This window comes from Oryza glaberrima, chromosome 12 (assembly GCF_000147395.1).
Source record: "Oryza glaberrima chromosome 12, OglaRS2, whole genome shotgun sequence".
Lineage (NCBI taxonomy): Eukaryota > Viridiplantae > Streptophyta > Magnoliopsida > Poales > Poaceae > Oryza > Oryza glaberrima.
Window position 1 is genome coordinate 13,036,041 of NC_068337.1, and position 14,965 is coordinate 13,051,005.

The 14,965-nt window shown below is 40.4% G+C and overlaps 1 protein-coding gene across 1 annotated transcript; it reads right to left on the reverse strand.

Moving 5' to 3' along the window:
• Nucleotides 1-9,110: 9,110 nt before the first annotated feature.
• LOC127756287 (protein FAR1-RELATED SEQUENCE 5-like) lies at nt 9,111-10,694 on the reverse strand. The gene has a single exon (XM_052281668.1). It carries the CDS (start codon nt 10,692-10,694, stop codon nt 9,111-9,113), a length of 1,584 nt encoding a protein of 527 aa, XP_052137628.1.
• Between the last annotated feature and the right edge of the window lie 4,271 nt (nt 10,695-14,965).

The window sequence follows — 14,965 nt, forward strand, 5'->3', positions numbered from 1 at the left end:
GATTGCAGTTGCAGGGCATTTCCGGTTATTCCAACTGCCATAACCGTCATTGGAATTCTATAAAAGGAGCCCTGATCCTCCATTTCAATACAGACCTAGATAGAGTTGTATTATAAGAGGCTCTATCGTATTTTTTTATGTACACTAGATAAGGGAGAGAGTAAAGTAGAAAAAATCAGTGGAATTCTGGAGTTGTCGGTATTTTCCTCTTACTTTTTTACCTTGTTAATTACTCTACTTTAATAAAAATATATTTACTTTGTGAGAATTATCTTTTAGTCAGTTCCTATTAGCATATTGGATCATTGTTCCCTATTCTTTATACATAGTGATTACTTTTGTGAGTTACGAACACTATAGTAGTAATTAATTTCTTAGACATGGTGTCTAGGTTATTAATTTCCAATGATTGCTGCGTACCGCTCGAATTGTTAGAGGTCGGTATAGGGGTATTGATAGCCCTCAAGATCACCGCAGTCCTTCCTATTCGGGTATAGAGTAGAGCGCGTTCTAGTAGCAGCATGCAAGCCAGTGTCTGGCGTTTTGCGATAGGATTAAATTAAGATTTCTATAGACACTACTTCTCACTAGGAAATCCTCTCTGCCTTTGCCTATTTTGCCTTCTATCCTTACATGAAACTGAAGAAGAGTTAAACACTCACGTTCCGTGCAAAAATCGATACATTAGAATGCTCTCGGGTGAAGTGCTACATCGGTATATCCATGCGATTGCGGATTTTATCTGTGACCATAAGAAATATCAGCACTAGCATATATAGATAGTTCATTCATGATAGTCCGTCCACGATGACCAGTTCTTATACTGGTGGTACCAAGATGGACTATTGCAGGCATTTCTGAATTGAGACATTTTATTCAGTAGGATTTATTGTTTCTAGCTGTGACGACTGAAGTAATTGGCTGCCCAAATTTCATTAAGCCTTGGGGTAAGTACGTGGTTTGCGAAAATAAAGACAAACATTGACAGAAAGCTTGGGTCCTCTGTAAACAAGCAACATCCTGCATAAAATACATGCATCTATAATGACCGATTGGGTTGAATTAATGGGTCGAAAAACCATCAATTCATGAGAAATGGCATACTTTTTTCTGAATTATTCTATCGTGTGAACAATCTGTAATTACAATTTAAGTAAAAAAAGGAAATTCCACGAACAAGAAAAGTATGACTTGCAATTAAAACAGAGCAAAAATAAACCAATAAAAAAGTATGAAAAAGTATAGTACAAAATTAAAGTTACTGGCTGTCGACCCGTGTGTTGCACGGGTTATTCATTGATAAACATCATAAAAAATTAATTTCGTTGGCTTAGATTAAAATAAGAGTACATAAGAATAACAACTTGCTAATCAATAGAGAATACTTAATGGACAGTCATATGCTACTTCGTGTCTATTAATTCTTATTAATTATGGATTTAGTAATTACTAAATTTTGAAAAAGCTAATACTAAACAATCTACGATATTTTTAGTGGTACGGAGCACAGCTTGTGTAACTCCACCGAAGCTACCAATTCATTGTTACTGAACAAAACTGCTCATGCATTTAAAATTTCTATATGGTGCATCAATTCAATACAATGCGCATAGTGTTTGATGGTCTCAACAATTTTTAGAACTCAAATTTGAAAACTTTTACCAAATAATGGTAAAACATTATGGTGTATAATTGTTAACAGTGAAATTTGGTAAGCCCCGAAGTCACATCAGTGAGTCAGTATCGGCTTCAGAGTCCTAGAATCGGCAGATGGAAATTATCAAGTCGCCAATAGTCGGATTCATGCTATATTCGGTTAAGGAAAGTAATTGTTGATATTTCTTAACTACATTAAAATATAATTTTCAGCAATGACGTAGAAATATTCATGGTATATTTATGGTTATAGATATGATCCGCAAGTGCATGGATATACCATTGTAGCATTTCACCCTGGAGTATTCCAAGGTATCGTATTTATTTAATCCCAAAAAAAGATATAATAAGAGAATATTATGCTAATAATTTATATGTTAGTTGTATACATCAAGGTCTATGCAGTGGTTAAGTAATTCAAAGGGTAGGTGACACACAGAAGAAAGAACTATGATACTCTCACTAAAATATAATCTAAGCTAAGTGGAGAAAAAATAAAAAAAAATCATTCCTATACTTCTAGTATACATATACATTTAGTCTCCACTTGTTAGTATACAGCCATGCAACCAATACCATAACAGTTGCCTCTTGGTGTTTCGAGAGACCACCCCGGGTTGCCGAGTTTCTTACAACAACATGTCATGGCCGTCCAACCGGGGCTAAATACGGAGGAGTACCCTTCATAGGAATTTGTCTTAGGAATATATACTAATGTGGAGGAATACCCGTACTGAGCTATCACCATCAGCGGCCCACCTTTACTGTCCCGCAGCATATATGCCCACATAGTGATACTTAATAATCCAGACACCATATCTACATTATTAAATACTACTCTACATCCCCCGAGATGACATAGAGCAACCGAGTAAACGGAGACTAAACCCACACCATTGCACCTCTCTGGTAGGCTAGCTACACAACTATATTGATACAAGTATAAAGTAAAGTCGGTACTCAAATAATATAAATGGAATAAAATACCGAAGATGTATAAAGAAGAATATTTTATTAATTCAATAAGTCTTACAAAAGAAGAGAGGAAAGCTACTACAGCCATACCCGATTAATACTCCTGAAGACCCGAGGACTAAGAATACAATTCCTATTCCACTAGCTCTAAGATACTACTAAATTTGAGAAACGGAGAGAGCTCTTCTTCTTGAGTGTGTGCTTTGGATGAAGGAAGTGAAGGGGTATTTATCGGTGGAGATGACTTGAGAGGGTGGAGATCCTCCATAGCATCCAAGGAGCAGCTTCCTTCTCCTCATGCCATCTATCCACTCATGGCGGTTTTTACCAGTAGAATCGTGAGCAACTATCATAGCAAGTGGATAACATCCTCCCGGTCAAATCTTGGCCGATTGGGCTCAGTAGTAGGTCGGCCGAACCAAAGGGTCGGCCAACCACTGGCTGGCTCTTCTGGCCCCCATATTTCTCTGGTGGACTCATATGTGGGCCCTTATGGCGGTGACATCCATTTTGGGCCAAACTCAGATATTGAATTTGGACTATTGGGCCTCCTAATGGATTTGTATGCCACCGGCAGACTTTCGACCGATTGCTCCACCTTCTTTTGCTTCTTTTTGATAGCTTCTCCTGCATACACGTTAGTAGCATAGCATATAGTGGAAGTAGTTATTTTATTTGGAATTTATGCATAGCTAGTCTTCATATATTGGGTAATATTGACGGTCGAAATTGGTCGATAATGATCGTCAACAAACCCCCAAGCTTGAACCTTTGCTCGTCCCGAGTAAAGGATGAAAGGAAACAAAGACTTGGTTGTTGATCAGGAGTTGCTGCAATACTGTATATCTCGAATGTACTAAATGCATAGTATGGGTACTCTTACCAGAATCAAGTCAGTCAGCATGGTGGCTTACCCATACGCCTAAACTATGAGGCATCATGCTTCACCTTGTCTTGGGCAGTTGAGAGGCAGAACAGTTAGTAAAGACCTACTCACCCATTCCTTGTCTAACTTTATTCCGGAGGTTTTCTCAAATGATTTTTGCAAATAAAAACCAAGTTCCTCAAATGATTCTCTCAGTCCCTAAGCGGTGTATAATTGTATTCCTTACCAAGATACTGCCTTTTTTCCCTATTCTAAGGTCATATATGTGGAGTTTGGTTGGGACCAAATGAGGCATACTTGTATTCACATTTATTACTAAGTCAAAAATCTGGACCAAAGAAGATAGCAAAACATACTTCTGATCAAGATCGTGCAAGATGTGTGTGTGGAATATGTGGTGGAACTAAAACCTATTTGGTGGATAAATATAGAACTAAACTTTATTCCTTTTTGATATACCTCCTCCTCCTTTATTTTTGCAAGCCTTGAGAAAGCATGGCTACCTCCTTTTTCTTTCTCTCTTTTTTTTTCTCTCCCTTTTTTTCAACATCATGCCCCATACTTTGTATGAGCAGGATTTTTTTTTTGCACAGCCACACCTCTCTTTATTTTGAGCTTTTTGGAGGGAAAAGGCATATATGATATGGAGTATTTATTTGGTGGTAATGATGGGAGAAAATATAAAATATGGATATGGTGGATATAGTGGATGCTAACTTCCAGTGTGGAAGATTTAGCATATGTGTGCATATATGTGGAAGTGTGTGATCTTGATCATAAAGCATGAGAAGTATATACCAAAGGTCACAAGAAATTTGACAAAGTTCAATGGAACAAGCAACCATAAGATATAAGGTTTTTCAATAAAAGATCATATGGTTCTGGTAGGAATTTATATCAAATGAGGAAATCCAGTCAAACTCAGAACAGTATCATAGAAACTTTATTTTACCATCTCATATCTCACAACAACTTAGACTTGGATCCGACAATTTGCTACTCACAAATTTTAGGTTCGCGAGCAATGGTTGGCCTTCCGACATAAAACTAGCAAGAATAATTGACTATGAACCCATACATAAAAGACATAAAACAAAGAAACTATTCATCATATCAACATGAATAACTAAGCATGTCTTGCCTAGCATATTAAATCTAACCTATCTTTTTGGTATTTTTAGTTTTACAAATTTTTGTATTATTTTCTGATTTTATAAATGCAATGCAAAAAATTAAACATGCAATGAAAAGGAAAGATACAAGTCATCTTAATGGGGGGAGAGGCATCTCCACCCAAGCTTGCTTCTTACTGTGGCTCATGCACTAGTGGCGAAACCATCTTTAGTCGGTCTGGCAAATTCCACAATAGTTCCGGTTCAAAAAAGAACCGGGACTAAAGATTGTTTTTAGTCCCGGTTATTAAAATTTTGATCTTTAGTTCAGTTCATGGTCTGTCAGAGGCATGTCAGGGGACCGATTGCCACTTTAGTCCCGGTTAAAAACTCTAACCGGGAGTATATATTTCTCTCCCACATCTAATCGGTTAAGTTCCAGACCAACATCCTCCTCATCAGATTCTCCTCCTATCTCTCAGATCTAGCTCCCCCCCTTCCTCCTCACATCCGACGGCTAGCGTCGGCGGCCGGTGCTGCCGGCGGGGCAGCGCGCGGCTGCCGTTGCAAGCGGCGGCAAGCGTGCGGTAGCGCGCCGGTTCTCCCCTTTTTTTTTTAATAATTTGTGATTTGAGAGATGTATAATTTCTTCTATTACAATTTGTGATTCATTGCATAGATCTGAGATGTATAATCAATCTGTGATGCATTTTATTTGTGTGTAATTTGTTTACGATTTGTGATGTTTTGTAAGATTTAGGATTTGTATTTGGGATGTGAATGATTTGGAATGTTACAATGATTTGGGGATTTGGGTACATGCATGGCACTCAAATTTGGGGATTTTGGGATTTGGTATTTGATTTGGGTATATACAACAACTCGATTTGGGAGAAAATAAAAAGAAAATGGACTGCCCAGTGACTGCCCCTATCGTCTCTCGGTTATTTCACCCGGGACTAAAGATAGTGACTTTTAGTCCCGGATTCAGGACTATAGGGGTTACGAACCGGGACTAAAAAGCAATTCTCCACCAGTGATGGTGGGGATCAGGGGCGGAGCCCAATAAGCCTAGGGGGGTTCACAGGCACCTGGTCCAATTTTCAGATTTAATTCTTACCCCTCATTTTCACCATATGGGAACCCCTCAGCCCAACAGTGTGCACCACCCTGACCCATGAGCAAGAAAGCAAAGGCCTTAGCCCCATTTGCAACGCCAGGAGAAGCCCCTCACGCCCCCCAGGAGCGATGCGCCTCGCCTCGAGTCTCGATCACCGCCGCACCTCGTCTCTTTTTTTTCTTTTTTCCCACCGCGAGTCCACGATACCGCGTCATCTGTTCATCATCGTCGTTTGTCGTACCAGCAGGCTGCAGTCTACATTGCTGGCCCACGGGCTCGTCGAGTCGCCGTCCTGCCCGCTGGTCGCCCTAGACGGTGGCAGTAAAGCAGCAGCTGCTGCCAGCTGGACGCCTGGACAGAGGGCGCAGAACACAGTAGGGCAACCGAGCAGTGCAGTCAAATTGAAGAGAGGTATTCATCTAATGATCTAATTATCTCTCTAATTCTCTTGATTAGTTTCAGATTTTCAATTTATTCTCCTCTCTTCTAGTTCACTCTTCTTTTTAATCCTATTAGTTTGATTTGTAACTTGTTGATACTACTTTTTCAATTATCCAGATTTATATACGCTGGGTTTAAAGTTTGAGGAACTAGAAGGAAGTTTCAATTGATCATCTCTTCTTGAAGGGGCTCCTGCTGTCCTTCATCCATTAGTCCATCAGACCATCACTAGTAAAATTGTAAGCACACTGGGACACTTTAAGATGGATAGAAAATTAAAATGTCTTCATTGGATATAAATTTTTAGTTCAAAATTAAAATGTTTCTGACTTTTGTTCTGGTTTTATTGTAGGCTATTAACTATCGATGATGTTGAGATTAACAACTTTGAGCCCGATGATGAATTTTGCGATTAATCGTCTTCTATGTATCTTTTAATGTTCCCCTTCACGGTTTTTTTTCGTCTTATATTTCGGTAAGCATTTTTGCTTGCTGATTGTGATTGTGATGAAGAAATTGTGATGTTTACTTTGTGCATTTACTAGTGTGTTCGCATGCATCTAAATTGTAAAAAAAAACACTTTATATGCTTAAAACTTCAAGCTGAGCCTTTGCTTGTCTTGAATTTGGTACCTTCAGATATTACCGATTTGAGCGATAAATACTTCCTCGTCCACCCAGAAAATATAGGGCTCCCTTGCTTTTAGGAGAATCAACACTTGAAATTATTAACATTCAATTTGAACTAACAATATATCCATAGTGTTGTGCTTGTGATATCATTAGATTCGTACACATTTTCAAATATGGTGGAACATAAACATGACTTGAGTTCTCAAATTTCTGAAATGGGAAAATGTTTTGTTTCTAAAGTTGCCGATTTTCAATGCCTGTTACCATAGACCCCTGAGGACGAACCGATATCCGACAAAGGGACCATTAACATGACCAAAGTGATGATTGAAGATATGAAGATCGAGAGCGAGGAGATTGCACGATCTCTCGCTGAAGGAGGTTGTATAGGATCTGTCCCTGAGGCAGAGGTACCAGTCAATTGGGGAATCAGATCGTCTGACTTCACCTGGAATGATGGAAGAGAGCAGTCACGCGAATCCCATCGTCCACCCGCAATCGAACGATGGATCTAACGCTACTCCTCACAGGGCCTCGGCGGCTCGGCCCAACAAGTGCTTCTATGGATAAGGAAAGGGTTCACTGCCACCGCGTCATCCGGACTTGCTGTCGAGGATGGAGGACCGTCCCGTCGCCGTCGTCACCTAGAGCGGCGCCGTCCTCGCCGAGAACAGCGCCGCGCCGTCCTCGCCGAGCGCCGCGCCGTCCCGCCGAGCGCTGCTCCGTCGCCGTCCTCGCCGAGCGCTGCTCCGTCGCCGAGTCGTAGGTGCCGAGCCAGACGCGCACCCGGTTCTGCGGCAGCCGGATCTCCGCCACCCACTTGCCCCACTGCGGCTGCCGCACGCCGCGGTACAGCTTCTGCTGCAGCAGCATGGCCTCGTCAGGCGGCGCAGCAATTGTAGCACGTCTCAGAATGGACTTGCTCCTCGTCTCAGAATGGATAGGACTTGCTGAAGGGTTGCCACAGCCGTGATTCCAATTAAGCTAGAAGATGTCTGTACGATAGCAGGGATTGGAGTCGACATATCTAAATATGATGTCTGTAGGATAGCAGCGATTGGAGTCGATATATCTGAAATTTCCAGTATGTTGTATTCATCGTGTGCTATCTCTGAAATTTTCAGTAACAGAGGATGGTTGTCTTGCCTGTGAAGTGACATTTGTGCAAGAGCTAGCAAGACTGTAACTTGTGATTGTCATTGTGTTGTAAATTGTTTGGAATTGAATAAAAGGTAATTCTAAATGTTTCAAGTTCAGAGATGCACAAAATGCTCTACTATTCAGAAATGCAATTCTGCAATTCCCTGAACTTTACACTTCGACAAAAGCAAAAAGCTATCCCCCTAAACAATCTGTTATATTTCAGATTGCAGCAACTGTCCATGCTACTAAAAATCAGCCAAAACATCATCTGTGATTGGCTCCTGTAAAATAAAAGGTTCAGAAAAACAATTGAGAGAATGTATTGATGGCCATCTATGGTATAGAAAAATAGTGTATTAGTTTGAAATATTACCGTCAATATCTGAGAGAAGGTATTGATGGCCATGTATGGTTCAGACAATTCTTTCATGGGCAAAGAAGTATTAGGATAAATATTTTGCACTGCTGCACTGTCTTGTACCGTTGCTCCTTTTTCCTTTTTTTCCCTCCCTTCTTTGCAGTTCCTTGTTCCTTCAAATAAAAGAAAAATAAAACTGAACATGTTCCCACTGACCACAGTAAAAGAGAATCAAATACATTTTACGTAATCACATACCTTTGATCCTTTTTCCTTTTTCTTACCTCCCTTCTTACTTCCTTTCTCTGTGGACTTGTGCATCTTATCAAGCCAATTTCTTTTCCGCTTTCAGCTTTTTGTTTGCACTTCCTTTTTCTTTAGACATGCTGTACTCACCAAATCAATTGGAGGAGTAACATTTGTGGGAGCAGTGACCGGAACCATAGTATCAGTACATGCATTGATTTCTTCTTCAACTTGCTTGCTAAGGACGTCTAGTGTGTTGTTTACTAATAAGGTAGACTCTAGATGTCTGGCAGCTCTAAGTGCCAAATTGAGAAATTTGCGGGTCATATCTTTGTAGCGAAGCAACTCATTTAATCTTGGGTTCTCTATTATATTTCGCCCATGGTTGTCTTGTACTGTCCCACTACGTGCTCCACGTGTCCATCGCTTCAGTACATATTGTGTTGGGAGAGATTTGATATTCATCAGATCAAGGACTTTTAAAGCATGGCTACACAATATTCTAGTTCTACTGAATATCCCACAGCTGCATGTACTAGTTTACTCTAAAGGATCACCAAAAACTTTGTACTCCTTCTCAAAGGTACAATTTTCATCAAGACTGCCAATTGCCACAAGATAGCAATTTTTGTCTTCCAATACCGTGCTACATGCTACCATGGACCTTTCATACTCACCTTGAAAAGCTTCGAATATAATTGGTGTGTACAGCTTGCTAGCTTGGATTAGCATAGGTGTCCTCATTTTGATTCTGGGTATTTTCTTCCTTGATTCAAATTCAACATTTAGTTCATTTTTCCTCTTATCTTCCACCACCCTTTCAAAATGCTTAAGAAATCGAATGATATCAAAATCTGATTTGAAATGCCTCTTCAGTTCACTATTTAGACTCTCACTCAATTGTGTACTTCTCATACCTAATGCAAACACATCCTTCATGTAACATTCAGCCCATTTTTCTTTAACCCTGTATATACTATCCAACCAACTTTGCTTGCTCGCCTTTGCCCTTATGGTGTTAAATGCTTGTTCAAATGTTTCCTCATCTTCATACTCAAACATGCATGCACTAAAATCTGCGAGAATACTTGGTTCTTTCTCATTGTCTTCAGCTATCTGTTTGGGAGAAGTACTGGATTCTTCTTCATTGTCGACTTCAGCTAGATGCTTGGCAGCATTCTGCATAATATGGAAAGTGCACAGACCATGCCATACTTCTGAAAATACTTCCTTAATTGCTTTTCCCATTGCAAAATCTTGATCAGTATAGATTGTTTTAGGTTGCTTGCCATTATGTGCTTTTAGAAAGGTCTCAAATAACCACTTGAAGGACTCATATGTCTCATCGTACATGAGAACAACACCAAAAACCATTGTTTCGCTGAATTGATTGAACCCAACAAATACACCAAAAGGCCTACTTTCCTTGTTTATTCCAAAAGTAGTATCAAAACTAACAACATCACCAAAGTATGCATAGTCAGTGAGCATTTTAGCATCAACCCAAAATATGTTTGCTATTTGTTCCTCCTGATCCATCTGCAATGCATATTGGAACGACGGGTTCTCTGCAATTTTATCTTGAAAATACATGAGTATGCTTCCTGCTTGACCATATGCCATCTCTCGTTGGCGCTTGCCCCGTAAATAATTCTTGTGGTCACTAAGAGTGTAACTGAGATTAAGTGAGCCACCAACTTGGATACTAGCCAACTCATGTGCTGCTTTGGGCCCAATTCTCGCATTGTCAACTGTCTCAATTTGAAAACCTTGTAACTCTGAAATTTTTCTTTGAGACACCATCAAGTGCGAGGTTTCTGGCAACTGAAGGATGTGATTGTGTTCCAAAACAACATCAGCCACTTTATAATTCCCCTTCTCTCGATCTAGTACAACACCCATGTGAACTTGACAATCGGTTCTAGTTTCAGCTCTAGGACACTTTGTTAGATGATCCCTTTTATCTTCCTTTCTATGGCCTTCATTTGCACAAACATATCTGCAGGACCTAACCTTCCCATCTGATTTTCTTTTGTTTGTGTACCGTTTTCTCACCTCAAACCCTTTCTGACCTCCATAGCTAATCCAAAACATCCAAGCCTCATCTGTACTGCTGAATTCCATGCCAACTTGAGGTAACAAACTAGGGGAAAACCCATCCCTATAGCAAACAAAATATTTAATTTGATGTTGGTATGATAAGCAACTAAAATATATCTATACGCATTGGGAGAAAGAAACAAGCATGGGTTACACACCTCTTTTCTTCCATCTCATATATCCTGCTTCTATTTTTTGATGAATCGCAAGTTGATGTTTCGTTAAACTATTTCCACACAGGCTAACATAGGAGAGGATGGCAAACAAATTAGAAGAAGATTGATGCAATCTAAACACACACACATCAAGACTGTGCAAACCTGCGAGCATGATCTTGCTTTCCCTGTTTTTACTGTAGCCGATCGCCTCACCCTCGTGCTCCACGGAGAAGCCAATCGCCTCACCCTCGTGCCAACGCCTCACGTTTGCTCGCGGGAAAAGCAGACGGGATTCGCGCCAAAAAGGAAAACACGCGCCAAGAAGGGGAGCAACGGGCTGATGATGGTGCGCTTGTTGGGCCTAGGCCCAGATAACAAAGGAGCGAAGCAGCTGGACCTGCAGCTCCACGCAAAGGTGTTCGATCGTGAGCTGACAGATGGATTCGCGTGACTGCTCTCTACCATCCATAGTTTTTACTTTTGGCGAATATAGTTGGCTATTTGTAGTTTTGGGGCAAATTTTCCCTTATCGATAAAGCTTCTGTTAGAAAGCAAATATGACAGGCCTTTCAAGATTGACCATTCCCCGCTAATATGGTTCTTAATGTTATAAAAGGTTGGATAGGCGGATGCAGCAGCATAACCATCAGCAACTCACTTGTCTAGCTAGCTGGTGGTTCAAAACGGTTAAGGATACTCCTAAAGAGGTGAAGAAAGTGATGAACTATTTGATTATTGATATGAATCGCCGAAGCTCGTTGATACATAACCTAAATGCTACACATCTATGCAAGGTTAAAGCTATGCTTCAATCCAAATATTGTTATTTTCAAAAGACAAGGCTGTTATTTGGCTTGTATGGTTGTAGGTTAAAGCATATCGTTATGCTTACAGAGAGAGGCTTGACTCGGATTGTTTACTCAACCAATACCACCACTACACCAAGGGAAAGTAACAATGCATTACACTTGCTATCATCTGAACGTGAAACCATCAATTGGACTAGTGCCACCATATCAAGCACCAACTACGCTAAGCCATGTTGTGACTTCAACTCCATGAGATTGTGCCAACCAAGGATTGAGTGCCGAACATCATTCAATAAAATATGACAAAAGATTAACTCGTTTCTTTCTGAAATTAACTTTAGTGTACATGTCTACTTTTAAGGTTTATGTCTGACGATCATTTCGCTGCTGCAACAACGAATGACTATATAAAGTATGGCATGACTTGCATAGAAGATGAAGCGGTCATTGCTCAAGTCGAGCTGGTTCACACTGACAAGCATACCAATTACACACAATTGGTTCAACTTCCTAGAGATGTGCGATCAAGCCAGTATCATTTTACCATGCATGATAAACATGGTTGGAAATCTTATCAAATCTAGTTTCAAACTGATTAAACATCTCATCGTTTCAACTTCAAATGACAGAGTAATGTTTATTGTAGTGGAGATTGCACGGAAGCTGAAAGGGCCTAGCGGACTAGCTCACGAATGATTTTTGGAGACCTTTCAGCTTGCCAATTTACTCCAAAGCTCAATAGCCATTTCACACTCAACTTGGATGGATGTTCCTAGTATAAATACCCCTCATGCTATAAAAATTAGAAGACTTTTGACAATGAGAATATGAACTCTTATGTTTAGCTGTGTGCTAACAAATTCAAAGAGAGATCTCTACTGCCTTGCTCTTCTAATTTCCCCATGAGATTAAAGAAGTGGCTTCAACTACGGTTGTCAGGTTGCACTGTTACCTTTGATTGCTTGAAGCTTATCTTGATCTCTTTGAGCCTAGTTATCGATTTGTGATTGTATGTCGTGAAGTTTAGGACATCACCGCTATCTGGATCGTAACAATTATTTTAATGGCTCGGGAAATATGAAAGTACCACAATGATCATTTCTTCAATTGTGCCTGCCTAAGCAGGCTATTTTGCATACGGTGGCTAGAAAGAGTTCTCTTTGGTGTATTGCTGTAGTTAAGACACTTCGTGAATTTCGGTCTGGGCTGCTCCCCTTGGACAGTTAGTAAATCCTAAGGGTGTTTCAGTTGCGTGTCACGTTTCGTGATTCTTTTTGTATATAGTTTTTGTTTGCGGAGGGGTCCTTTGGATCACTTTGTTTGAACAGTTTCTCTTCTTCTTACTTAAGTGAAGCACAATACTCCTATGTTTTGGAGTACCTCTGAACTATCATTTTAGCCAATTCCTTCATTCTTTTGTGTTCAGTTGGGCTACATAACTATGAACATGATGCTCCATAGTATATTTCAGTTCTTCCATTGTTTGTTTTTTTGCAAAAGTGATGGGGAACAAAAATAAAGAATAGATTTGCCCTGCAATAACATCCTAGGTGAAGAGGTAACAAGTTAAATGGATGGAGCATTTGGGGGCGGATTTACCGTGGGGGTGGGAGGGAGGGGGTCTTGAGACCCCACTACCGCCCCAGGGTCCATGGAGACCCCCCCTAAGCCCCCACTAAAAATTTCTATGGGATGTGAGGGCTGGAGCTTCATCAGGTCGGTTGGAGTCCTGGCTGGAGGTTGAAGATGAAGTTATTTCACGATTTTGGCCAGTTTGGAAGAACAGCCCACGCCCACGAGTGCAGTCTTCAAGTTTTGTCCGGCCCATTCCAAGCAAAGTCCCACGGTGGCAGCTCTAGCCGGCCTCCCCAATTCCCCAATCCCACCGGCCACCCCCTCTCTTCTAAATCCCTAACCCTAGGCGGCTAGGCGCAGGCGCGGGGTGGGCGGCAGGCGGCGGCGTCCGGCAAGCAGGCGGCACCGTGGTGGTGTCGGGCGACCCTGTGTAGGGCCAGACGGGAGGCGGGCTAGCCAGCTAGGTGGTGGTCTAGCGCCGCCGCGCCGCCAGGGAGGTGGCGAGCCGCTCACGGCTCACCGTCCAACGAAGTAGCGTGTCAGGCTGCTAGCGTGGGGCAACAGCAACCTGTGAATCAGTGAATGTGATTGAAGATTTGAAGTTAGAAATTGGTAAACTAGTAACCTCTATTCCTCTAATACTAATAAATTGTGTCTCAATAGTACAAGTTCAATGAGGAATGTGGACATGAGGTTGTGATTGAATTAGTGATAAATTGTGATCTTATGCTACTACTGAGTACAAACTCAACTTGGAATTTTTAGAAGTATTAGTGATGAAAAAATCATCCAACACTTTGAAGAGATGAAAACGCGTTGGATGTTAGTGTCTCAACAGAAATTAGTGGTATGCTCCATGCCTTGATTCTCTCCCTAAGTCTCTAAATTATTTGAATTCAAAATAAGTCCATTTCAGTTATTTGTTAATTTGCCTTTTTCTTCGTACAGATTACTACTCATGAAAAATAATAGGGGATTGGGTGTGACTCGTCATCTATTGGACATTGGTTTGGTATAAACAAAATTCCTTACATATCATTAATTTGTGTATGTGTACTTTAAAGTAGACACGTAGTCAATTTAGATGTGAGACATGTTTTGATTTATGATGGCCTAGATTATATTTTTCTGGATCCATCCATGCATTTGCTCATATTCATCTCATGACGTTTCTGAGTATTTTCCTACTCAAATGAGACAGTAACATGAATTGCATGTTTGCAACTCTGTCCACCCTAAGGCGCACAACAGAAAGCCTCTCATTAGTTATAGTATTTGATTTAGACTAGCCGAGGGAAGAAAGCAAGATGTTACTATCTATCTATCTATCTGTCGATCTATCTATTATATACTAAAAGTCCATTAAACTTCATATAAACGCTCCTACGCCGCTATGTGGTGCTCCTACAAACACTCCTAGGTTGCCATGTGGCATTTTATAATCTCACCGTCGATTTTTATTTAAAATAGTAGACCCGTTATTTTAGGCCATTAGATTAGATCTATTTACATCCTCCTAATATCCCGTGCATATGTGTGAAACCGTTTGTACCAGAAAAACTTACGTACATATGTATGGTAGGGACAACCCATTTAACTGTTCATTTGAAAAAAACGCTCGTACGTACCTTAAAAAATATTAGAAAGATGCTGTTCATATGAAAACAAGTACGTACATATATGCACGAAATTTTAAATTTAAACAAATGCGTACTTATATGAAACTATATTTCTTACAATTAAATTTAAATTT

What these genes read in the sequence shown, in the direction of transcription:
- LOC127756287 (XM_052281668.1), bottom strand. Translation starts at nt 10,694, where the DNA reads ATGGAATTCAGCAGTACAGATGAGGCTTGGATGTTTTGGATTAGCTAT.